Source organism: Carcharodon carcharias, chromosome 4 (assembly GCF_017639515.1).
Source record: "Carcharodon carcharias isolate sCarCar2 chromosome 4, sCarCar2.pri, whole genome shotgun sequence".
In the NCBI taxonomy this organism is placed as follows: Eukaryota; Metazoa; Chordata; class Chondrichthyes; order Lamniformes; family Lamnidae; genus Carcharodon; species Carcharodon carcharias.
In genome coordinates, this window is record NC_054470.1 from 62,913,826 (window position 1) to 62,940,764 (window position 26,939).

The following is a 26,939-nucleotide window of genomic DNA, read 5'->3' on the forward strand; positions in this document are numbered from 1 at the left end:
CAGGCATCAGGAACATCAGCTTAATACATTTGCATCAAATTATAAGTCCTGCTCAGAGGAATCATCCCCTCACACTGGATCATCCGAGCACATCGGCATGATTACACACCAACATGTTTCACAACTGCATTTAAAAGGTGTGCACCTGGCGAGCTGAACTTCGAAGGGTACTCAGAAGCGAGTGCTCACTAATGCTGTGCAGTGCTCGTGAGGGTCGCCCATTCGACTTTAAGGAAGAGGGGCCGCGCATTCAGGCAAGGGCACAGGCGAGTCGCTTTTCTTCGACTGGCTGACAGTGTGGTACTGGGTGAAGGGCTGCATTGCAGTTGGGCGAGGTTGGGGGGTGAGGGAAGACAGCACAGTCCGAAGGTAGTGCACAAACACATGAGGCGGGGCAGGAGAGAAGCGACCATACATTAGGGAACCCTTGTATAAAGTGACCATTTTTCTGCAGCTGAGACAATTCAGGAGCAGCTACATTGACATGCTTGGAGTTGGTCCTCTAGTTTATCCGCCCACTTAAGCAATGCAGAGGCATGAAAGTGCCACCAAATACTCCAGAGCTTTTCACCCATCAGGCACAGACTGCAAACTAGTATGAGTTTTAGTGGATGACAGAACAATTGGACAACTGGGCACGTTGTACAATCTCTTTGTTAAAACTTGCAGTAGACCAGTCACTGGTGGAGGTGCTCACAGCCCTTTGCAAAGTCATCATTATGTTTTGGACCAGTCTCCCCCATGGTTCAAGAAAGCAGTGCAGCCTTGCTGTGCCAGTTAGGAGAAGGCCTGTGCCTGAGCTGAAAGCAGAGCATGCAGTCCAGTGGGCAAAGCTGCTGCCAATTGGTCAGGTGGAGTGGGGCCGAGGTGGATGGGGTTTCAGGCAGCCATGGAGCACACTAAACTGCGGCCATCAAAGTGGTGGCCAGCACTCTCCGGGTTGCGTTAAGGGGCCTTGAGATGGAATCGCAGCCACACATGTAACAATGAGGAATCCCTAGGAGACTAATGCTAACCCACGTGTCTCTGTGGGAGGACTACATCAGGAGCATGCAGCCTGGTGAACTAGCTGTTTGCCTCATGGCTTACAGGGAGAGGAGACGAAGGAGAAGAGAGTGACTGAGGCACCTGGCTGGGCAGACAGAGGGGCAGCACCCTGAAGAAGAAGGGGTGGCTGGGGCTCCTGCATACACCGCTGAAGAATCACAGCGAGCCGTCGCTGGTCAGCACCTAGCTAGACCAGGATCTACCTATGGAGCTTGTCATTCATGCAGATGACTGAGAACCAGTGCCACTGAAGACGGCACATGCCCAGGGAACTGGTCGGTCACATCTGCCACCTGCTGCAGGATTTGGCGCCATGGGGACATGGAGGGCATCCGCTGCCAGTGGCTATGAAAGTGGCCATGGTGCTCAACTTGTACACCAGTGGCTCCTTTCAGGGCTCAACAGGTGACTTCTGCGGGATCTCGCAAGCCTCCATGCACAAGTGCATCCTCGAACACCATATTTGTGAAGTCACACAAATTTGTGCATTTCGTCCGGGAAAGCCAGGAAGCAAAGGGATTTGTGCAGATCTCAGGTTTCCCACAGGTGCAGGGTGTCATCGACTGCACTCATGTGATGCTCAGATCTCAGTGGCAATAAGCGGTCAACTCCGTCAACCACAAAGGCTTCTACTTGCTGAATGTTCAGCTGGTGTGCGACCACCACAAATATATCCTGTACACAGTTCCCAGAGAGTGTCCATGACTCCAACATTCTCAGTGGGTCTCAGATCCCTGGGTCCACAGAGGCTGCAGGATTGGCTCCTAAGGGACAAGGGTACAGAGGATGTGGCTGATGACATCCATGCAGCAGCCTGAGTGCAGCAAAGAGAAGGTATAATGAGGCTCATGTTGCAGCTCACACTTTGGTGGAGCAAACCATCAGAATGTTGGAAATGAGGTTCTGGTGGATGGACTGGTCTGGTGGAGCCCTGCAATATAGTGAGTGTTAAGCATCATTGTCACCTGTTGCGTCCTTCACAACCTGGTGCTGCAATGAGGAGAGGAACCAGCTGAGGAGGAGGTGGAGGAGCCGCACATCTCCTCCGATGAGGAGGACGTCAATGGGGACGAGGGGGAGGAAGTCCTCAAAGGCAAAGATGGACAGTGATGAGGCCATTATGTTATGCAGATGAGGCATGCGTGCTAGGGAGGCCCTCATAGCCACTAGATTGGTGGAGGATGACATACAGTGAGGAGACACCATAGATCCTCACATTGCATCTGTGAACGTTTGACTCCTGTCTGGCTGATGACAGTACACATACTGTCTGTGATAAGGCTCCTGTCATGGAGATGCAGCACATGCCCACATTCCAGGAGGATGATGACGACATTCAGTGGGGACACTCCATGAATCCTCACGTAGCTTATGTGAATGTCTGACTCCTGTCTGGCTAACACACCTTGCTTGCGCTCTGTGAACAGAGTCATATCATGGAGATGCAGTGGGGAAACTTTAACTTCTCCTGATCTTATGGCATCCTTCATGAGCTGAACCCTTCAGGACTGCACTGTCACCAGAGGCAGATGCTGACGTGATGGGGGGTCATTTGCACCTCAAAGGTGCTGAGAGTACACAGAGAGAATGATGGAACTCTGTACCGCTGGCCCAAGACATTCTGGCAGCAATGATAAGCTCCATCGAGTTGCAGGCATGACTGATGTGTCTGGTGACTGTGAAGGCACACCATCAGTGTGCTGGGAAAGTTGCACAAAGCACAGGGAAGAAGCCCTGAACAGAGACACCTGTCCTTATATTGTGCAGGAACCAAGCTTTCACTTCAGACTGATACAAACACTGCTCATCATAACAAGGGTGACATTGTTGGGTGTTTATTTAAAATAGGCACCATTATGTATAAGTGATTAATGCCCATGCCCAGGCAGTGAAACTACATTTTCTTAACCGATCTAACCCTGCTGCTACGTCTTGGTGCTCCCCCGGCATCCACAGCAGAGGTGGAAGCAGCCTGCTGACTGTTACACCCTGTCTGTGACGATTTTGATGGGCGACATCTGGAAGGCTGAAATCTGAAGGCCCCCAGCCTGCTTTCAGGGTCCTGCTGTGTGGAGTGGCACCCTCCTCGGCCTGTGGAACTGAAGCTGCTGGTGTCACAGGAAGAGGGGCTTCAGATAGGCTGGACAATCCCGGGTTCATCTGGGTGGATGACCCAGTTGTGTGCTCCTGCTGATCCTCATCCCACTGGGTGCCTGAGGACTCCTGGCTGACTCCTTGAAGAGAAGGGGAAGCTGGAATGAGATTGAACTGGCTGACTTCCCTCTTGCGTTGACAGTATTGGAGGCCGACTATAGCATCAGTGATGGAGTTCAGCCCATGCAGCAATGCAGGACCAATGTCCTGGACCAAGGTCTCCATGGCGGCCGCCATACAACCAGTGTTTACCTCGGTGCGTTGGAATGCTGGTGCTTTCACCTCAGCCTCAAGGCGGACAGATTCCTCCATTATGCCTTGCAATCTGAGGAGTGCAGCGAACATCTCTTCCTGATGTTCCCTAGCTTGCCTTTGCAGCTCCAGCAACTGCGACATGATCAAGTCCAGAGGCTCGTCATCTGACTCGGATTCAGCAAATTTCTGGCCTCCAGCAGTCCTCAGAGTGCCAGCACTCTGGGTAGTCTCTGCCGCCGCCTGTTATGAATCAGACAGTTTGATGTACTCACTAGATTGTGATCCTGAGGCTACTCTAAAGCTAGGTCCCACCGAGGCATGTGTCTCTGTGCCCGTGGAGGGTGTGGGTGAGCACCATGACGGTCTTCAATGAGGCTGTCATCACATTCATCTTCCGAGGTGTATTCAGGGCGTAAGTCGAGGACCTGGGTCGTGGGCCCCTTCGGCTGCTTCCCAGCTGTGCCTAGCAGGGGACTGCAAAACAGAGGAACTGACTCACAGCATGGCTGTCTGCTGGATATTGCACTGCTGGATCCTCACTTGATTGAGCACCACCGACCTCACCATCAGCACAGGAATGGTCTAGATCGTCGCTGGCCAGCTGGATAACCCTATTTTCAAAGTCTGTGAGGACCTTGATGCCAAGCATTCCTCCACCAATCTGTGGCCTTTCCCTCTTGCTATATGCCAGCTTGTCCTGTATGAATACAGATGGAAAGAGTGTATCCTCATCCCATTCATGGCACCACTCACCACCCAGAAAAGCCAGATATCCTTATCTTATCAGGTTGCCTGCCAGACCAGCTGTTAAGGATAAAAAACAAAAACAGAATTACCTGGAAAAACTCAGCAGATCTGGCAGCATCGGCGGAGAAGAAAAGAGTTGACGTTTCGAGTCCTCATGACCCTTCAACAGAACTGATTTTTCTTTACAAGGGGGTGGTTTAAGGTGGCCAGGGGGGGGTCGGGGGAGGGGGGTGCCGGGGGGAAGAGAAGTGGAGGGCGTGTTGTTGTTGTAGGGACAAGCAAGCAGTGCAAGCAGTCTGTTAAGGTGTTAAGGATGCTTGGCATGTGTGTTTGGTGAGTGGTGCTATGGACGGGATGAGGACATGATCTACAGGGCAGCTGAAGGTATGTGTGGAAGATCGAATGATGATGTGAGCTGGCAGTGAGTGAGATCCCTGTGGATGTGTGATGTGTTTGTGAATGTGGGTTGAGAGTGATGAGAAGAGTGACTTACCCTGGTAGAACGGTAGAGATCTTTAATCCTCTTTTGGCACTGGTTGGCTGTCCACTTCTTCAAGGCATTGGCACTGCCCACTGCTGTCACCGCCCCTCATGCTGGATTTGTCAACTTGCATGCTGACCTTCACCCAGAGAAGGGTAGAGGACTTTGCGGTGGGCATTTACTGCATCCGGTAGGCGCTCGAGGCAGGCGTCGCTAAATTTGGGGGCAGCATAGTTTCTCCCTTTGGCAGCCATGACTTTCCAGCAGCTTCCGATGCCTTAGAGAGAGCTAGCTCTGTGCAGGGGCACCCTTTAAATATGGCACCCAGAGTATTGAAGATCCAATGTGATGGCAGGGTGTGTGAATCAGAGACCATCCCACCAATGACCCAGCATATTTCCGGGAATGCATTATTAATTAAGCAGGATAAGTCATCACTGGGACGATATGGTGCGAAAAGCTGCCATTGCGGCCGGTGGGTAAAACATCTTTTTTCCACCCGCCACTGCTCTTAGTGTAAATCTGGGACAATTCAGCCCTAAGGGCTGGATTTTCACTACCAAGGGGGCAGCTTAAGTCAGACAATGTCCTGACTCGCCAGACTCACCTTAGTAGAAAGGCCCATGTATGTTATGATCTTTGCTCCTGGAGGGTTTTGGGGGTGTTGTGGGTGCAGGATAGGGTTATGCCTGCCAACACTGGAAGAAGAGCAAATGTGGCTATGATGACAATCAAGTGTTAGGGTGGCCTTGTTAGAAGGCTCACTTCGATTCTCTTGGACTTTATCCCAGTTGTATTAAAGACTGTTAGGCCCTCAAACCCTCACGCCTCAATCCCCCTCACACCCCATGCCACTTCCATGCCCTCCATGCCAACTCACACCCCCTGTATATTCCCCTATGGCTCCTTATAACCTCCATGCCAACTCATGGCCCTTCCATACCTACTCATCCAGTATACACTATGTACAGAACCAATGAACCATATAGTAACAACGGCATGCGTGAAACCACTCGGAAAAAAAAAACACCCATTCACAAATCTTCTTTCAGGAAAAAACCTGCTGTTCCTACAAGCCTATAAAGTTATCAGACAGAGCATTAAAATACCAATAATAGAGACTTCAAACACTTCACACTTCTTAATCTTGTACAAATAAACATTGAGGCATTGACAAAAGAGATTACAGCAAGAATGTATTATAACAACTTAAAGATGTCAATCAAGCAAAGTCAACAGTTCTGTCCTGTTGTCAAAATAGAACCCCCTCCCCAACAGAAAGTTAATCTTTTTATGAACCTGTGCTCTCTCAGCCAAGCATTCATAACGAGAGTCCTACTGCAAGAGTTCTCACACCTGTCCTCATTAGCTCTGGACATCTCCAAAAGACATTGGAAATAATCTGCTAATTACTATCCTAAATAGACCTATAGCATGAAACAACTGGGGAGCTGGTGGCATAATATAATCCAGAGGCCCGGGCTAATGCTCTGGGAGCATAGATTCAAATCCCACCCTAGCAACTGGTGGAATTTAAATTCAGTTAATAAAATCTGGAATTATAAAGCTAGTCTCAGTAATGGTGATCATGAAACTATCATCAGTTGTTCTAAAAACCGATCTGGTACACGAATGTCCTTTAGGGAAGGAAATTGGCCATCTTTACCTGGTCTGGCCTACATGTGACTCCACACACACAGCAATGTGAACGACTCTTAAATGCCCTCTGAAATGGCTTAGCAAGCCACTCAGTTCAAGGGCAATTAGGGATGGGCAACAAATGCTGGCCTTGCCAGCAATGCCCTCATCAAATGGAAGAATAAATGTCAAAAAACTGTGTTTTGGAATACTAACCGAAAGGGGTTGCTGAAAATGATTCTCTTAACAATATTCACACATTTGTTTTTTTTTTATAATACTTTAGATCTAAGAAAATAATTGATGTTAGTCACGAAAATAAAATGCACCATCGCTCACCCACAATATTGATCAAAATGGCCATCAAAATAAAACATTAAGTAAACACCCATTTTAAATATTATCAGCAAGTTTTCTGTCACTTCTCTATATCTTAGCTTCCATGTTAAAAGCTGGAATAAAAGCACAATTTTTGCAGAAATCCTTGGTTGGGCAGCTTCATAGGTTTTGGTTGACAATTAATGTTTTAGTTAAACTTGTCAGAGACTTCTCTAATGGGCGCCCTTAAAGAAAACCACATCCTGGATATAAAGTTAAACACGTCACACTGCTTTTCCTGTCAGGTTTGTTCATTTTTAAAAGCTGCATTTGCTGTGGGATTGAATTGACAGGATTTCAGAAGATGATTTCATATTGTCCAATCTGTGGGAAACCTGTCTACTTTGGTAAGTGTGTGTCCCTTTGGAAACATGCTGTTGAGCTGAAGGAAGAATTCACTCTGGAATCTTCCAGAGATTGGAAAATTCTCTGGTGTAGCTTGTTCCTGTTCACAGTTGATAGACTGTTGTGCAACACGCTGAAATTATTCATTTTACTAAAAGGACTGTAATAATCAATGTGCAATCAAATATGTTTTCCTAAAGGTTTTGGGACGTGTTTTTTTCTGTAACTGGTTGAATTCGGCCTCAGCCAGGCTTTCGAGTTAAAACAACAAATTGCAGAAATACTTGCTAACCGTATTCTGGCCCAGTAACTGTTGTCGTGAGATGACTGTGCAATGCAAGTGCTTAGCTTGTGAGGGTGGCTTCAATACCTTATTGCTAAACTTTTCAAATTAATCAGTACGAAGCAAAGTTGGATGTTGGCAAAGTATAACCAAAATAATGGATTTTCCTCCTTGGAAAACGTACAGCGAGTGCCTTGGACCATATGGTAAGCAAGAGGAAATAGGCCTAATGAGCTTAGAACTGCTCATCTTACACCTGTCGCTAGAGGAAGGAACTGGTCTTAATATCGAACACATACTGATTACATTGTCATTGCACAATTAGCAAGTATCTAATAACATAAAGGCCACAGTATCATTTCTCCTGGAAAATCTCATTGCAGTGACACCCTGTCTTAAAAATCAGCCATAGGACACCATTTTAAAAGATGTAGATTTGAAAGTGTCTTCAGGATAACATTGCTAAAACAAACAGAAGGGATATCTGTGTCACAGTGAAAGCCGTGTCGGGGACCAGATTAAAGATTTCTGAAAAAGAGGGAGGGCCTATCTCATCTGCAATGTGCCGGCATGAATCAAAGGGTTCTTGGCTTTTTTTGATATACTTATAAATTACTGCGGCTGCCCCTCATTAACATTTTTTCATTTTTGCAGCGGAGAGAAAGCGATCTTTAGGCAAAGACTATCACCCCCTTTGTCTAAAATGCTATCGGTGCAAGCGCCAGTTAAGTCCGGGCCAACATGCAGAGGTACGTAATGTCTTGAGCCTCCATCTGTTTGCCCAGTGTTTGACTGTCTAGCTGTGTTGTTACTATAATCTGTCTTCTCAAGCTTGCTCTGTAGCTGTTGTCTCCATGAGGGAATTGTAAGCAATCAGAACATCTGGGGCTTGATTTTTAATCATGAACATCAATATCTTTCTCCACATCTACATAAGGAGATGAAACTAATTATGTATCATCTTGATCTGAGTTAGAATTCCACTACTGCATTCTCCTCATTTACATGGCAGGACACCTGGGAGAATGTGATTCCCATCAAGGTTGCATGTTTAAGCAGCAGGTATAGTGTTGTTATAGCTGCTCCGTGTGTGTTCCATTGTATATGTGTTGTGTGTGCTGACACATCAGTGAAAATGGACAGCTATAACATAAACAACGGCCACTATAGTTGTTGGGACAAATAAAGGGTATGAATTCAAATCACATTGACTGAAGTCAGCTCCAGGGTGAAAGCAATACTGCAAATGAGTGTATTTTAAAATGCAGGTTTTACACACGTTAGAGGGTGAATGGTAATTCAAACCAGACAGAGCTCTGAGTCATCCCAAGATGAAATGTTTTATGCAAATAGAACTTTGGATATCAAAATGTCTATTTTGGACATGCATTTCAAAAAGAATAAAAGATCCAGACAATCAGATTTCAAAGTACAAATGAGAAAGACTGCAATTTGGTGCACACATCTTTTATATTCAACTGTATCTCAGAATTTAATCCTTCAGAGTGGAGACTGTTGCAGTAAAAATGCATTCAAACAGAACAAAGCTGGCACAAAAATTAATGCTTTAAACTCCTTTTCATGTGTATTTCTTTGTTATGGATATGTCAAAGCATCAAACATAAAAAGTTAAAGGTAGATATAATATTCAGGAGTGCTGCAGCTACTGTAAAGCAGGATATTAAGCTTCAGTAATGCCTTCTGTCTGGGTTGGCTAGCAGAGGGAGCACAAAATGAAATCCGATGGTATATCTCCAAACGGTGGGCTATTTAAATGGATGGATGTAGCTATTTAAAGAGCAGGGGATTTCTCCTGGGGTAGAATTTTCCTCCAATTGGGGGGGGTTGTGTGGGGGTGGGTGCAAATCCGATCAGTCCATGCCGCTATTTTATGTGGGCAGGCTAATTAAGGCCCACCCAGCGTAATGCGCACCCGGAAACACTGTGCGCTCCCTATGCGGGCGGGGGGGTGAGGGGTTTTGGGGGGGTGGTTTCCCTGAGTCAGGAATGCACTCTTTTGCATTCACATGCGAAAGAGCGCAGAAATCTCTCTGAGGCACCCTGAGTATTAAAAATTTTAATAAAGAAAAATTTAATGGCCTTAACAGGCCTTTGACAGTTCGGCGGGCGTGCATCAAGTCGGCTGCACGCCAGCGGAACTGAAAATCTAAATGATGCACAGTGATGTTGGGACACACACCCAAGTCACCGCGCATCATTTTATGCCTTGGCAAGCAGGCCCTGCCCCCACTCGCTGAACTGACGATTCAGCCACACGTCTCTCTCAATGAATAATACTCAAACAGATTAATTGGTCAATTTTAATAACTGCTCTTTGTAGGATCTTGCTACGTGCAAATTGGCTGCTGAATTTCCCTGCAACAATGACTACACTTAAAAATGTATTTCATTAGCTGTGAGAAACTTTGCAATTCCCAAGGGTGTGAAAGGTGCTGGATCTTTCTTTTCTTTAATTCTCCAAGTCTCTATAATCAGCCAATCACCACTGAATATACAAGAGAACTCCGTTCCAATTTTCCATCATGAGCAGGGCCCTCTTGATCTGAAGGAGTTACCACTTACTATCTCCCTCCCACAAGAGGATAGTTATTAGTTAGCCTTTAGATAATTAACCAGCACAGTCTCAAGCTATCATCAGGCAGGGAGCACAAGAAGGACCTTCTGCTGAGTGGCATCATGAGCAGCACAGATCATCACAAAACATGTCTATGTATGACTACCATCCTCCTAACAACAGCAAGGATACACACTACACCACATCGTACAGTCGTTATGCTAATTACATGCACTTTGCTGCTGCAGAAATTGCATACCTGCTGTCAATTGTAATCACAGACTAGAAATATGGGGCTGAATTTTGTTCTCACAGATGGGATCCTGCCGACAGACCCAAAAGTAGGGACCCCATAGCCACATTTTATGGGCATCAGCCAACTGGTTAGTTGCCACCAAGGCAGCCATCCTTATAGGAGCTGGCGGCCAATCAAAGGGGTAGCAGCCCAGCAGCCGCTGCAGTACCACTGGGAGCAGTGGTCACTGCTGGGACTGTACCTGGTGCAAGAGGACATATGGAAGGACGGTGCCCTCGCAACCAGGTAAGTGAGGGCTTGGGGCATCAGGGCAAGTCAGATAGACCCCGGCGAGGGGTGGTTGGTGAGAGCAGACAGTGCCATTGGCATAGGGATGGCCATTGCTGCTGGGGGCACCCTTCCATGGGCCAAAAAGTGCCCAAAAAGTTGGTCCTCCTGGTCTGAGCCCACTGGGAGGCAGCCATTGTTTGCTTGATGGTTTCCTCTAATGGTAGAGGGCTGATCTGCTGCTAGTAAAATATCAGCAGCAATGGGAAGAGGCCTTCAACTGGCCACATAAGTGGTTCAATTGACCTTTGGATGGGAGGGCTGTACTCCACCTTCCCTACCGTTGACAAGAATGGCATAGTGGTATGTAGACGGGTATTCCACCCCTGCTTTCCCTCACCATTTTAGGCCCCCCACCCCTCCCCCAACTCTTTCTATCCTGTCCTCCAAAGGCTGGTAAAGTTCAACCTATAGTCATGTAGCTAATTTTCGGCTGACACCGTCCTATAGTATCATGAAAATCCTCAGAGTTTCTTCATCAATCATCAGCATGATGAAAGGTCTGCTTTAGGAGAGCTTGCAAGGTGCCAGGCATCTACTAGTCTACTAGTAAATACCAGCTGCTTAATTTAGGGCTTTCTGTGAGAGACCTTGACAGAGCTATGCCACTGTGAGGCTGATTCTTTTAGGGTGCTGAATAAAAGGTTACAATGGGCAGGGTGCTTAGAAAAAGTATGCAAATATTAGGTTCCACATATGAAATTTAAGCAATATTTGAACACATTTTTAAGGCAGTAACACTCTTACATTCGATTTGTTTTAAAACACATCCCTTAAACAACATTCAATCCTATAACCAGTTCTGCGAGAGAAACGTCCAAAGTCCTGAAACACAAGATACAGTTAGAATCCAGTTATCTGCACAAACTGCTCCGGTCCTTTTTTATTGTTGTAAAGTTGTATGTTGTCTCATGGAGAGGTCTACAAGCTTATATAGTTGAACAATAACTGCTTATTAATAACATATAGTTATACATATATACAGGATACAGTCCTGACTAGGTGCTAGCTTCATGTCTACTTCTACCAGACTCACCACTACACTCTAATAATGCCATTTGATTCTCTCCATCATAATGTGGGCGGTAGCATTTCCCCAGTCTCACAGAAACCCTTAGAGTCCTAAACAATTTAATACTACAGCTCCTCCCAAGTATTTGCCCAAATATATTTATACTGATACTTACATGCAACCCTTCTCACCACCCAAGTCTCTCACTTTACAGACTCAGATGGTCTGAAGGCCTTATGACTCTTCCAGAACTCATTCTTTTCAAGTTTGGAGGAGTGGTAGTCTCAACTGCTTTGGGCTGACTTTGTTAGTCTGGAGTTGTGGTTGTTGTACTAGGTGTATCAATTACTCAGATGTCAACCCCTGGTTCATTTCTTGCACTCCTTAGTGTTGTATTTTTCTTTGTCGACAGTCTTTCTTCCTTGGTCGGATACCATGGGCTTATCCCTCTCCTTCTGGAGGGATTGTTTGCTCTGTTCATTCGTAGAGTGAACTCAGGTTTTATTTTCCGGTGGGGCCTGGCAGGTTCCACCTAGAAGTTGAAGGTTTACCTCCCTTATGTTTGTATGTTCCTCATCCTTGAGCTCAACCTGCAGTTTGGCTTCTAATGCTGCGCTGTTTCTTCATGGGCTGAACTTTGACCCCCGTTGGGGGGGTTGTGCGGGGCCAGGCAGGAGCGAACGCGATCAGGTGCGCGCTGCCATTTTACATTGGCCTGCCCAGCATGACGCTCATCCAGAAGCACTGAGCACTCCCTGTGTGGGTGGGGGAGATTCCCTGAGTTGGGAGTGCACTCTTTCATACGCATGCGCACAAAAGAGCACAGAAATCTCCCTGAGGCACAGAGATGCCTCAGGGAGATTTGTGTAAAATTTCTAAATAAAGTATTTGAAAACTTTTAAAACATGTCCCCTCATGTGACAGTGTCACATGAGCTGGGACATATCAATGATTTTTTTAAAAAAAATTTTATTGAATTTTTAAACACTTCATGAAACTTCATCCCACCCGTGGATGAGGTTCCATGAAAAATGCAAAGGCCACCTGGGCTCTTCGCCTGCCCGCCCACCTTAAGGTTGGACAGGAAGTTTATTTAATTGTTTAAATTAGTTTTTAACAGGCCTTAATAGGCTTTTGACAACTAAGCGGGTGCACAGCCAGCCTGGCTGCATGCCCACCAAACTGAATATCTAAATGACGCGCGATGACGGCGGGAAGCCCACCTGACATCACCGCGCATCATCTTACGCATCGGCAAGCGGGCCCGGTCCCCGCTTGCTGACTGGAGAATTTAGCCCCATGTGTATTTGTGTCTCCCTCAGTTTTGCCTTGGTCTGTTGATGGTCGCTTCTCTCGAGCTTCAGGATCAACTTTATGTTGTGCACGTGAGCTTGGATCTCCAGCTTCATTGCTGGACAGTAACTGTTTGACTCTGAAGTTCGGGCTCAACCTTCAGCTGCTGCTCCTTTTCTTCTGTATTTTCTGTTTTAAGCATGTTGGTACTCATCTGGGTTTGGCTGGTCTGACTGAAGGAGTGTATTTTCCGCCACCTACAAAGGAGCTGTGATAACTGCGTCTGCAAAAAGTGAGGACAATTCCGAACTGAAATCCCAATTGAGATCATCAGCACTGGTGAAGTCTCGGGAGTCTCCTATTCAGTGGTTGTTTTAATGTCCTCTGCCATTTTGAGGAGGTTGAGGGCAACACTGCTCAGGAGAGAAAAGGGTTGATTGCAGATGACATACAGAATTTTGATCATTTGTTTGTTGCCATGCAGGAGCAGCTTTTGAATTATGCCTATGACAGCAGTTGGATTCCTCCAGTACCGTACAGTGGTGTGTCAGTTGACTGTAGCCAGAGGTCTTTTAGCCACAGTCCCTGATCTGAAGGACCATCAAACTGTTCCTGTGTCTAACTTGAAATTCCTGAGGTGACCATTTATAGATATGTCAGCATTCCAAAATGTGAATCTGGATCCTTGATTTCTCCCAAGAAGCATGGTTGGTCTTCTTCTTGGTGTAGCTCATCTATCACATGGACATGTTTAGGATCTTCTGCATGTCTCAAGGCTTTGGACTTACACATCTTCCCAAAGTGTCCCAGGCAGTTGCAGTGAAAGCACTGAACACTGATTGCTGGACACTGCTTGTGCCTGTGCGGTTTTTTGGTGCCATGGTGCTGACATGGTCTGCCACCATGTTGTGTTTAGCTTGGTATTGTTTTCCTTGCCCTGGAATCTCCTCGCCCTTTACTTGCTTTATGAGCTGGACTGGTTTGCTCTGTAGCACTGTTTAACTTTACCACACAAAATGGATTGGTTTTGCTGGTGAACTGCCTATTGTCTGACTACTTGGATGGCTGTTTCCAAAGTCAGATCTTCTTTGGATTGGATTACATTTGAAAGAGTATCATTGGCCACTCCCACTACTCTTATGAGCTCCGACTTGAAGTTTCCATTGTGGCAGCCTTCAGCCAATCTATATAACTCATTTATGAAAGAGTCTATAGGCTCCGTGGGCTTTTGGACTGTTGTTAAATTTTGCTTGCTTCAAAATGATATTGCTTCCTAAGTTAAAGTAGGTGTCAAAGGACTTCATGACTTCTTTAAAGTTATCAGAAGATTCATTTATTCCTGGTCTGATAATAATGTCGTCGGCTATTGGGCCGACTAAATATAATAGTTTATTCACTTGTTCAGCCTCTGTTTTCTTAGTCAAGCCTGATGCTATCATATATCTTAAAAATCTTCTCCATAACAACCAATTTTGGGCTTGGTCTGGCCCTTCCATCTTCCTCAATTTGTCTGGCAGTGTTCATTTAATATCCATGGCTGTTTTCAGCATAGGGGAATACAGTTTAAATTTTGTTTTTCTTTCTTTCCACACTTGTCGGGATATGATGGGCTCTCATCATGGTTATGGAACTGTTTTAAACATAAGCAATTTTGCAGAAATGCTTTTGAATGAATTGTTTTAGCCAGCAAGTTGCTGTCCTGAGCTCGGAGAATCGAATTGAAGCTGAGCTTTTGCTCTGGATTTTCATTTTTCCTTCATTTGTGCATGGTTGCCATGTGTTGTAGCGTCAACTCTAGATCTGGGCTGCAGTATTCTACAAGCCATGCTCATTAAACAACTGATCTGCCAGTGCTGCCTTATTATTGTGGTGAATTTGAAAGTTTATTTCAGCTCTTGTTTGGAGATTGCTCACCCTTCTGTGGTCTGCCTAGGTTCTTTGACTCTGCTATTGATCAGGTTTCCCAAAGAACCTTCATGTGGCTCTGGTGTGGTCCTTTTATGCTGCACAATGGATCTTTCTTCTGTCCTTCAGCCTCCACGCTTGTATCTGAACTTTTTAGGTGATCTCTAGTTGGGTATTTGAGGTCTTCATCTTAGGCGCCCTCAATTTCTCTTAGGTCAGACTGCAGTTTCTTTACTTTTTAATTCTTAGGGATTTTGGGATCCTTCACATGCTGCCGCCATGTTGTATGGTTGTATGGTGTCTCATGAAGAAGTCTAGAGGTTTATATGGCTGAACAATAATTGTTTATTAATAACACATGACTATATACATATATACAGGATACAGGTTCTATCTTCACGCTGACTTCTACCAGACTCACCTCCACACTCAACTACTCCCACATGACTCTCTGCACTATAACTTGGGCGGCACTGTTTCCCCAGTCCCACATTAACCCTTACAATCCCAAACACCCTAATACTACATTTATGATTTATGAAAGGAGGTGAATTCTGGGCCCTTCCCGCTCGGCAGGATATTACGGGCCCACCGAACTGAGTGGAGATTTAAATGGCTCACCACATCTGCCAAGGGCAGACACGCCACAGTGGGGCCATAAAATCCTGGCCCTGGAGTAGGCAAGAGAATAAATACACAATACTCCTGAATACTTGGCTCAAGTTAATACACAAGAGACTGAATTTTGCCGTTGGCAAGCAGGGGGTGGGATCCGCTCGCCGATGCGCAAAATGACATGGGATGACGTTGGCGGGGTCCCCCGACGTCATCCCAGCCCATTTAAATCTTCAGGAAGGCAGGGGCACAGCGAAATCAGCTGCGGGCCCTCCGACCTGTTAATGGCCAATTCTGGCCATTGGCAGGATCATTAAAACAGTTAAAGGCCCTGCCCGTCCAACCTTAAGGTTGGTGGGCAGACCAGGAGCCCCGGCAGGCAATAGAAAAAACATGAAACCTCATCCACTGGCGGGATGAGGTTTCTTGTAGGGATTTTAAAAGTTTAATAAAGTTTTAGTGTAGATTATGAACACGTCCTATCCCGTGTGACATTGGCACATGAGGGGGACATGGTAAGGATTTTTGTTTTTTGTTTTTAATGTTTTTAGAACTGTCAGCGATCTCCCTTTGGCACTTAGTCTCAGGGAGATGTGCGCTCTTTCATGCACATGCGCAAAAGAGCACACTCTCGCTTTTGGGGAATCCCCCCACCCCGCACAGGAAGCGCATAACACTTCCCACTGGATGTCACGCCCGCCCATGTAAAATGGCGGCAGGACCTGCTTCTCCGGCGGGGATCGGCTCCCTGCCCGCCGGACATTGGGTCAGGCCCGCCCGCCCGGAAGGCAGAAAATTCTACCCTAGGAGTCCGCAGAGGAGGAACTTGTCATAGCTCTAGAAATTATACTTCAGGGCTTAGTTGAGTGTAGATGTGTGTCAGAGGACTGGAGAATGACCATTTTTAAGAAAGGTGGCAGAGTTAATCTGAGTCCATTCACTTAATATCTGTGGTAGGGAAAGTTCTGGAGACTGTAATTAAAGTTGAAATTACCATGTATTTAGATAACAAGAAAATATTAGCCAGCATGAATTTGAAAAGGGACAACTTGATCTGCCTCATATAATAGATTTTTATCTTGACTGCCATGTGGCAGACCAGATTCCAATGACTTTAACGGAATGAAAATTAAGCTGGTTCTATAAAAGACCTGGAATCCACAGCACCAGGTTACTGTCCAAACATTGAAGATAAAATGCACCCTGTAGAATTCTTTGAAGAATTTACAGATATGGTAAATGTGGAAAAGCAGTCGATCTGGTGCACTTGGATAATAGGAAAAGTTTTGACAATTTACCACATGGGAGATCACTAGAGAAGATTAGTGTGTATGAAATGAGGAGGTGGACAGAAAATTGGATTAAAAATTAGCTAGAAGGGATGAATAAGAGTTACAGGCAGTTTTTTCCAGAGCAGTTGGAAGCAGGTAGCAGTGTCCCACAAGATTCAGTTTGTGGGCCAGTTCTGTTCATTGTGTGTGTCAATGATTTTCATAAAGACCTATAAAGAATGGTGTTGCAATTTGTACATCATAAAATAAGAGAGGGGCAGGTTAGCTCAGTTGGCTAGATTGGTAGCATGTGGTTCAGAATAGTGCGAACAGCACAGGTTCAATTGCCATTCTGGCTGAGGCAGACTTGGGGAATGCAACCTTGCCCTGTCCTGAAGTAAGTGGAAGGCAATGGCAAACCATGACTGAAAAAAGTCATCCAAGGAAACAACTCAGGATGAAGCATTAGCAGACAATGAGCCAAGGACCTGCCTTCAGGCAGAATTCTTATTACTCATATAATGGGAGATATTGTTGATTCCTCAGAAAACCATTGGCAGCTGTAAAGGGATATTGATATGATGGAACTATGGCCTAAAAGTAACATATTAAATTCAATGTAAGTGTGAGGTGATTTTTCACTTTAATAAAAATAAAAGCAGTAGTTATATTCTGAATGCAAATAAGTTTGGTCCTGCAGAAGAGCAGAAGTATTTGGAGGTAAAGATTCACAGGGTTAAAGGTAGAACTCAGACTGCTTAAAAAATAAAGGAATTCTAGCTTTTGTCAAAGAAGCATAGAATATAGAAACCAAGATGTAATGATGAACCTATATAAAGCTGTATCAGATCTTAGTTGGAGTACTGTGTGCACTGGGCTTCACACCACAGGAAGGATATTGAGGCTTTGAAGATGATACAGTGCAGATTTATTAGGGCATGGAGTGACTTGAAATAATGATTATTTTCTCATTAGAACAATACAAATTATGGGGTGAGGCAACAGATATTTAAAACTATGAAAAGATGAGACAGGGTAGATAGAAACAAACTGTTTACAGTTGTTATGGGTAATAGAATGATCAACAAAAGATGCGAAATTAAATTTAAGAGACTTAAAACAGGGGGCATACAGAGAGTTATGAGGCAGTAGACTTTGTTTCTTAGGTTAATTGCTGAGTCAGAACTATGGGAGGTTTTTTATCTGGGACCAGGTTTTAGGTGGATGGATACGAGATGACATTATTAATTTGAGACCCTGATTGTTTCAATTCTCAAGTCCCATTTTCACCTTGGCAACCAGCTACCTACCCTAAAGAGGTGGAAAGAGGCAGCTGGTTAACAGGTGGTGATTGGTCGGGCTGGAAACAAGCTGCTAGTCACAGGGAGGGTTTTGGCTATCCTGAATGCACTAATGAGACATTAAAACTTACCTTGGAGAGACTCGTCTTCCAGGTTTTACTGAATGGGATAGCCAAAGTGGGTATCCTGCTAAATTGGTGATTAACTTGTTCTTGAGGTTCAAATGAGATTACAGATCCTTAATTTGTGGGTTTAAATAATATTCCCAGATGAGCTAAGTGGGTACCTCAACTGCCTAGAAAAGGAACACAATTAAAACAGTGGTGGGTGGGATTTGAGCCTGAATGTGGAAGAAATTTTGCAGAGGTGACTTTGACTGCACAGTCAAGCCATTCCAGATGGGTGGGGTGCGTTAAAATCACCCCATGTCAATGTTCAAGATGAGATTGGACTGATGGGTGAAGTTAAAGGGATGACGGATATAGGAAAAGAGTGCGTAAATGTAATACTTTCTCACGTGAATGATAAGAACCATTATGGATTGGCTGGACTGAAGGCCTATTTCCATTCTGCAATTTCTGTGTATTTTTACAAAATCATTCTAATATGCTATGTGCACTAATGTTTAGCACAATCCAAGTTATCTTTTATTTTCTGTTAAAAAATAATGTAACCACTTATAACTAACAAAATAGGTGGCTGATACTTGCTCTTGTACTCGATACCAGATGGGATATGGTATCCTCTGGAATGCCAGGCAAAGTGATAGTCCAGAGAAAAGGACTGACACATGAAACTGATGTGTAGGGCACGGATATGTAGCGGACAGCAGGGTAAAGCAAATCCTTTTGTACAAATAGGACCTGTGGAGTACTACACCCTGCTTGTCCAAACAAATTTTGCTCTGACTTGGTGTCCCCTTTAATGAAAAATTATTTTTAGATCTGTTTCAGTTCAAGGAAATAACATAAAAGTTCATATTGTGGTTGTGAGCTGTATTACTTAAGATCATTTTTCCATGTCCAATGAACAGCTATAAAGCTGATTCATTTGTCTGTGGGTCAAAGGTCCAAGCCCGCTTGCAGGAGCCCTGCCTATAATCTCAGATGACAATGTGGGATTGAGTGCTATGTTCAAAGGTCTTGCCTTTTGGATGGGACATAAACAAGACCCCAGTTAGCTGGGATATATTGTAAAATATCCCATTGTACTATTTGAGATAAGAGTAGGAAGTTGTTCTGACTGACTGACATCCACCTCTCAACCAGCACGACCAAAAACATGCTAAGGACTATTTATCTCACATGCTGTATGTTCGATCTTACTGTATTCAAATTGATTGCTGTGTTTGTTACCTAAAAAAGTGACTGCACTTTAAAAGTAATTAAGAGGTTGTGAAGAATGGGGGCATTCTGAGCATGTGATAAGGTGCTTTGAAATCATTTCCTGGAAATGAAATGATTTTTTTTCATTTTAAATAATTTTCATTTCTTTTATTTGCTTAGTACGATGAGAAACCATACTGCAATCATTGCTACTTACAGCACTTCGGGCCAAGAGGTAAGAGGATGTTTAACTAATACACAGAGACATAAGATATAGGTACAGACATGCACAGAGACACACAGATGCAGAAACACACATACACACATACAGAGATGCGCATGCACACATGGCAAGGCCAGCAGTTATTGCCCATCCATAATTACCCTTAAGAAGGTGGTAGTGAGCCATTCGTACAGCTGCTGCCCATTGTGATCTACAGTTAACTTTCCTTCTTTGTGTTACACTGCAATACAGTGGTTTAATATAATTGGCTTTAACAAGCAAAAAAGTTATGTGTTTTTCCCAGTGCAGTGGTGTAAGTGCAGCATGCCAGTGCAACATTGAAGGAGGGCTGCACAGTCAGAGGTGCCATCTTTCAAATGAGACAGTAAGTCTGAATGGTCAAGAACTCATAAAAGATGCCATGGGACTATTTGAAAAGAAGAGTTCTCCAAAAGATCTGATTAAATTTTATCCCTCAACCAACACCGTGGCAAAGATCATTTATCTGTGGTTGTTTGTAGAACTTTTTAATGTACAAATTGACTGCCACATTTGCTGATGTACAACAGTTACTACACTTCAAAAGTAATGCATTGGCTGTAAAACAGTTTGGGATGTCCTGAGGATGTGAAAGGTGTTTTAGAAATGGTAGTTTGTTCTTTATATAAATGAATTATTAACCTATTCCTGCATTAACCATCCATCCACTGCTTTTTGAAAAAATGAACAATGTGGAAAATTTAGCCTTGTATCTCTGCATGATGTAGGGTAGGCTATTTATTTAATTCGCTGATGTGGGTGACACTGCAAGATTACTATTTATTGTTCACCCATAATTGCCCTGAGATCGTGTGATCGGCTTTCTTCTTGCTTCACAGCAATTGTTTTAATTTGCTAGGTCACTTCACAAAGCATCAAGAGCCAACCACATTGTGTGGAGTAAAGTCACGTACAGTAGAGACCAGGTTCCCTTCTTCTAAACAGCTGGCGAATAAAGAATTCAGTAGCTAATTTGTTATTTTTTTTACATGCCAACTCACAAATTGCCAAATTTATCTAATTCAACTTCATACCTTGTTATGGTGGAAATATAGCTCATAACCTTTGGATTAGTATGTCCATTATTATGACTGCAACATATGCATCCATGTCAGGCAGCAATTGTCTGCCATAATTTTCAATGGCGTTGTACTATTATCGAGAGTATGGTCGCCTAATGGTAGGGCAATGGACTAGCAAACCAGAAGTTGTCAAAACAAATTCTGCCATTCAGTAAATCTGGCAATTTGAGGAGCAGTGGTAAAAGCACAACTAAACCATTAAATTCCTTCAGAAGAGCAGGTTACCCCTACACCGATTGACAAAAGTGCAACTCCAGCATCGCTCTCTATGGTTACCTCTTAATGCTTTCTAGAGTGAGCAGAACTTTTTTTTTTAATATATTTACAAGCTATGGGCATCATGTGCTAGGCCAGCATTTAATACCCATCCCTAATTTCCCTTGAGAAGGTGATGGTGAGCTGCCTCCTTGAACCACTGCAGTCCATGTGGTGTGGGTACACCCACAGTGCCATTAGGGACGGAATTCCAGGATTTTGACACAGTGGCAGTGAAGGAACAGCAATATATTTCCAAGTCAGGATGATGAGTGGCTTGGAGGGGAACTTCCAGGTGGTGGTGTTCCCATCTATCTGCTGCCCTTGTCCTTCTAGATGGTAGTGGTCATGGGTTTGGAAGGTGCTACCTAAGGAGCCTTGGTGAATTCCTGCAGTGCATCTTGTAGATGGTACACACTGCTGCCACTGCACGACTGTGGCGGAGGGAGTGAATGTTTGTGGAAGGGGTGTCAATCAAGCAGGCTGCTTTGTCCTGGACAGTGTCAAGCTTCTTGAGTATTGTTGGAGTTGCACTTATCCAGGCAAGTGTAGAGTATTCCATCACACTCCTGACTTGTGCCTTGTAGATAATGGACAAGCTTTGGGGCGTCAGGAGGTGAGTTACTCATGGCAGGATTCCTAGCCTCTGACCTGCTTTTGTGGCCACAGTATTTATGTGGCTAGTCCAGTTCAGTTTCTGGTCAATGGTAACCCCCAGGATGTTGATGGTGGGGGATTTAGCGTTGGGAATGCCAATGAATGTCAAGGGGTGACGGTTAGAAGCTCTCTTGTTGGAGATGATCATTGCCTGGCACTTGTGTGTCATTATTGTTACTTGCCACTTGTCAGCCCCAGCTGGACATTGTCCAGGTCTTGCTGCATTTAAACATGTACTGCTTTAGTATCTGAGGAGTCGCAAATGGCGCTGAACATTGTGCAATCATCAGCAAACATCCTCACTTCTAACCTTATGATGGAAGGAAGGTTATGGATGAAGCAGCTGAAGGTGTTTGGGCCGAGGACACTACCCTGAGGAACTCCTGCAGTGATGCCCTGGAACTGAGATGATTGACCTCCAACATAATCATCTTCCTTTGTGCTAGGTGTGACTCCAACCAGTGGAAAGCTTTCCCCCTGATTTCCATTGACCCCAGTTTTGCTAGGGCTCCTTGATGCCATGGTCGAATGCTGCCTTGATGTCAAGGGTAGTCACTCTCACCACAAAACAGAACAATGAGAGAAATATCAACCCAGGCATCAAATCAGAATAAGAATTAGGCAATCCTAGCCCAATCTTTTCCATAGTAAAGGTGTGCCATAGCTGGAATCCATGCGGAATTTCAATTTCAAATTCTCTTTTTCACAGTGTGGATAGCCTCCTTTGTGTACCATGGCACTATCACATGCTAAGTGGGACAGTCTAAAGACAAACCTAGCACCCAAAAATGGACGCTAGGGGCCAGCAACAACAACAGAATTGCATATTGCCACAATCCCTTACTCTTCCATCGCCATCAAATCAGGAGGCCAGTTCCATCCTGAGAGTAGAAGGACATGCCAGGAGCAGCATCAGGCAAACCTTTGAATGAGGGATGAACATAATGAAGCTGCTACACAGGGTTACCTGCATCCAAAACAGCAGGCTATCGACAGAACAAGCAGTTCAAACACCAAAGGATCAGGAAATAAGTTCTGTATCCTAACACTGCCAGTTGTGAATAGGTGGACAACAAGGAAACTGATGGGAATATGTAGCTCCAATAACATCTCCATCCTCAGCCATGGAGCCCATGTGAGTGCAACAAACATGGCTGAAGTGTTTGCAAGTGCCTTCAGTCAAAAGTATCCAGTGGATGATTCTATATTGAGCATATATTTAAAAAGTCAATTGTTGGATTCATGAAGAAGAAAACATGCAATGATATTGGTCACATGACATTTGAAATTCACACAGATTGAGAGATCTAGCTGCCAACCTGTTTGGATTTTGCCTGAATTCTGTGCACAGTGGAAAGTAATTTCCCAAAGTCACACAGGACAGGGAGCCTTGTCCTTTGGATCGGGGTTGTGATGCATGGCCCTAATGATTGGATTATGAACCAGAGGTAACACATGATCAAGCACACAACCCAAAAGCCTGAAGTGCCTCTTGGGGCAAGGCTCTTCTGCCAAGAGATTGCTTTCATTATATCACCTCTTGTATTTCAATACTTTATTGCAGATTTTTTGATTTAACATTTTTGCTTTATTCAGCCATATAGTCATTCTGTATGACCATCTGAGGAGGGTACACGATTGAATTTTACATTGGGTTGCACAGTGGCTGCTAGCTATGATTGGTGGAATTCTGTTTCCGCTGCGACACAGCCACTTCCAGTGAAAAATAAACTATGAGGATGAGGTAATAATGGAGTGACTGGGCATGCAGGGTAGTCAGACTCAAGAACACAGCACTATATATTTGCATGAAATCTTTGTACATTTAAAACATAAATTCTTTTACTTTAACCTGACTTTTTTGATTCTATTAAACAGATTTTGTAGCCCTCAGTATTAAACATGCTGCAAGCAATGGCCCCCAAAATTGTGTTGGAATGTAATCCTGGAAGATGTGGTGAGATAGCACTCACTGATGCATTCCACAGCTGACTCTGCCAGAATATTTGGGGACAGGATGGGCACCTAATTTGCTTTGTATAGGCTGGTGCCAACACCATATGCCATCTGCCAGCCCATACAGGCTGGAAACCCAAACATCTGTGCCAGTTAAGTGAGGTGGATGGAAACTCCCATGCCAAGTGAAGGTTTAGTATATCCAGATCCCAGTCTGCAGCCATTCCCTCAGGCTGTTGCTGGAGTTATGGAAGTCCAAGCAACTCCAGGGGCTTTTGCTGAAAAATATTGCTGTTCATTTTTAGAACAGAAAAGCTCTGTTTCAACCAAAAGGATTCAATAAAAACAAAGACCCATTACTGCAATTTTAATTCTAAATAAAAAATAATAATTAATACCACAATATAAAGATCAGCTCCATATAATTTTAGTTAGAATTAAATAATAACCACATTTTTATATTTAGAAAAAGCGAAAATATATCAAAATAGTTTATGATGTCACTGTACACTTTTATCGCACGTGTGCAGAATACATTAAGTCAGGACTGATGATTAAAGCTGTGTATTATTTGGGGATCAAAATCATTTGGCAAGTATCAGGTTTCAGGGACGCAATTTATACTGATAAATAGACTCAAATATAGATAGATGTACATATATAAATAAATGTACATGTAAAAGCATGGACACACAAGGTAATACACAATCAAACATACGCACATAGAAACAGGTGCAATGTGTATATATTGTTCAGCTTTCTTAAATAGTTTTCTGTTTTTCTTTCTGGATCTCTCCATGCATTATTCTTACAAGGAGTTGATCCAGGACTTGGTAATATGACATTGCAAATGGCTACTTGGGAGATGTCTGTCATCATTCTGAGATGAATGGTCCTCTGACTTATCCCCTTCCTTTCCGCTCAGTGCCTTCCTGCTGAAGGCATAACAGAGAACAGAAACTCACAGTGAATCATGGATTAAACACGCACACCCTTCCACACACTGAATGTGCCATGGTGTCTCTTAGTACTTACATTGGCACTCCTTCAGCCCCAAGTTTTCCTCCAGTCAGCGATGTTGGTACAGAGCTCAGATGTCTCCATAATGACACAGACATGTCAACAGATGACAAACCTTTTAGACTTAGAAGTTCAAAATAAATTTCTATGATCAGTTTTACCCCTTCAATTACAGAGAATTTACTGCACAGAAATTGGCCATTGGGTACAACAGGTCTTACGTTCCACATGCACCTCCAGCTCCCACTCTACAACATCTGATCTTATCAACATATCTTTCGCATCTCACTGTGCTATTTTCTATGTCAGACATCATTCCACCTGTTGCCATGACAAAGAGAACGAAAGGCACTTACCACAATTCTGGCTGGGAGATCAGAAGTTGGGACTTCAACTCTTGATACTCTTTTGAGTAAACCCGTTTCCATCTGTTTCAGATGAAGTTACATTGTTTCATAGTTTGCCATTGTGAGATTTGAACTCTTGATCTTGGGGTTATAAGCCCAGTACCATAACCACTTGGCTATTTAGGCCAAGCTGGGAAGTTGGGACTTCAACCTGCAACTGTCCAGCTGAAAACTAATAATCTACAGCTGATAGCCATGATCACAGGCCTCACTGCATCCAGGTACACATCATCAATCAGTGCAGGCTTCACTGGGCAATGCAAAGCATGTATTACAGAACCTTTTCATAAACAGACCCTCCAAACTCAATGTAAAGAATGGGTCTTAGAACTGATGATTGGAGAAAGAACTCAGTTGGGGAAACAGCTGGCTTCCTAAAGAAAATTGCAGGTGTTAAATGTGCAATAAATGAAATGTGAAGCATCCATGATAAAGCAGCTTAGCTGGGATTTAGGTGACAGGTGTACAGCATTGAGAGGTTATTTAACAATAAAACTATAGGAAATCTAATCAGCAAAGGTCATGCAAATGCTTAGCAGCCGTGCATTAAATTCCTCGGTGCACTATTTTTACCCAGACATTAACCTTTTCAAATAGACAAGGCTAATTTCAGGAGTGGAGTTTCTACTGTCCAGTCCTTTGGTTGTTTTGTCCTTTAATTTTCATTTATCATTCTCTTTATTATCATTTCACTGTAGGAGCAAGGCGGCCAACGCCTCGAGCCACTCTCGGAGCAGTGGGATCCAATGTTCCGGTTGAGAAACCTAGCAGCACTTAGAGCCACCCAGCTTAGGGAAGATTTACAGCCTCCATGATGAAGGAGTTCAGAACAGCAACACAAAAAGGGAAGAATTTGTAAAGAAATTGTGTGAGCTTTAGAAAATAATTAGCTGTTATGTGCCATTACTGTGTACATGAAGATACATACAAAAATCATTTGTTGTCAGACCATCTTACTTATGTAGATTTGCATGTACTACCAAGCTGGTAGCTTCAGAATGTGATGCTAATTCTGCGACCCTGACTGTACCCTGTATTCTGCCATCTGTTGGTAATTCCAGTGAGATCCAGTTTTCACAGGACCATATAAATATCTCCAATCCTTCACAAAATGGCTCAGTGAGCTCAGTCTCTCTACCCAATATATTGAGCCGGTTGATAGGTCAGCTGTTGTGAAAATGATACAGCCGGCCCATCTCTGCAGACCACTTTATATCCCAATCATTTATTTTCTCTGAGTCCAGTGCAGTGACCAAAATATAGACCTTACTTGCAGCTACACGTTAATAATATTTACAATTGTCATTTTACCTGTAAGAGTTTTATATCTTTCTACAATAAAAAATGTATTTGTGCATGTTTCCTGCCTGCACCCCTTGACATCCTGTTGTCATATTTCTGTCATTCTTTTATGTCAATTTTTCCCACTTTAAGTTCCATTTATATTGGAAAGTCCTGATGTAAACTATCACTCTGCTTGTGCAATCTGGGCACTGGGTTCTCACAATTCTCTCAGACTACTTGCTGGTAAAGAAATTGAAAGCCCTTTTCTCCTTAGAAACTGAAGTCCCTCATCTCCGAGTGTTTAACCAATATAACAAATAAAAATATACATATTTCATAATAAAATGATTAAATGTGTACATTGAATTGTCTCGTGTGTATTTTAATGAAGACACTTGATGCCCCTGCCTCTCCTAAAAGCCTAATAATTTGAGGATGTGAGCAGAATTTGGATTGTGCACCTGAGTTTTGCAGTCCTGCACATTTCATTTCCCTGGATGCAATATTTATACCACCACCAATATTACGAACTCAGCACAATGCATCTACAATCTAACACCTCTTAGAAGCACCAGGGTTGGCCAGAACACATATAGTCACTAAGGGTAAGAACCCGGATAAATAGTTTAAGATAATATTTATTATTAATATTTATTATATAAATAGTTTACATTTGGACAAGTTGTGGTTATTGCGTTTTCATTGTTTTTGGTACAATTAGAGAGTCATTATGGTACATGGGTAGTGGTGATCTTTTTCAACGTGATCTTCATGAGGAAGGTTTAAAACAATTGAGTGCAGATGATGA

General features: G+C 43.8%; 1 protein-coding gene across 2 annotated transcripts; it reads left to right on the forward strand.

The window, feature by feature from the left end:
- The first annotated feature begins 6,923 nt into the window (after positions 1–6,923).
- On the forward strand, positions 6,924–26,487 carry zgc:195282 (uncharacterized protein LOC100192223 homolog). 2 transcript variants are annotated; one of them, XM_041186551.1, is made up of 4 exons: positions 6,924–7,047; positions 7,983–8,077; positions 19,389–19,443; positions 25,546–26,487. In XM_041186551.1, exons 1-4 carry the CDS (start codon positions 7,005–7,007, stop codon positions 25,623–25,625), a joined length of 273 nt encoding a protein of 90 aa, XP_041042485.1. In that variant the 5' UTR covers positions 6,924–7,004; the 3' UTR covers positions 25,626–26,487. The 2 variants fall into 2 exon arrangements, with proteins under 2 accessions (XP_041042485.1, XP_041042484.1); XM_041186550.1 differs by having other exon boundaries at positions 6,933–7,047; positions 25,543–26,487.
- Positions 26,488–26,939: the final 452 nt, after the last annotated feature.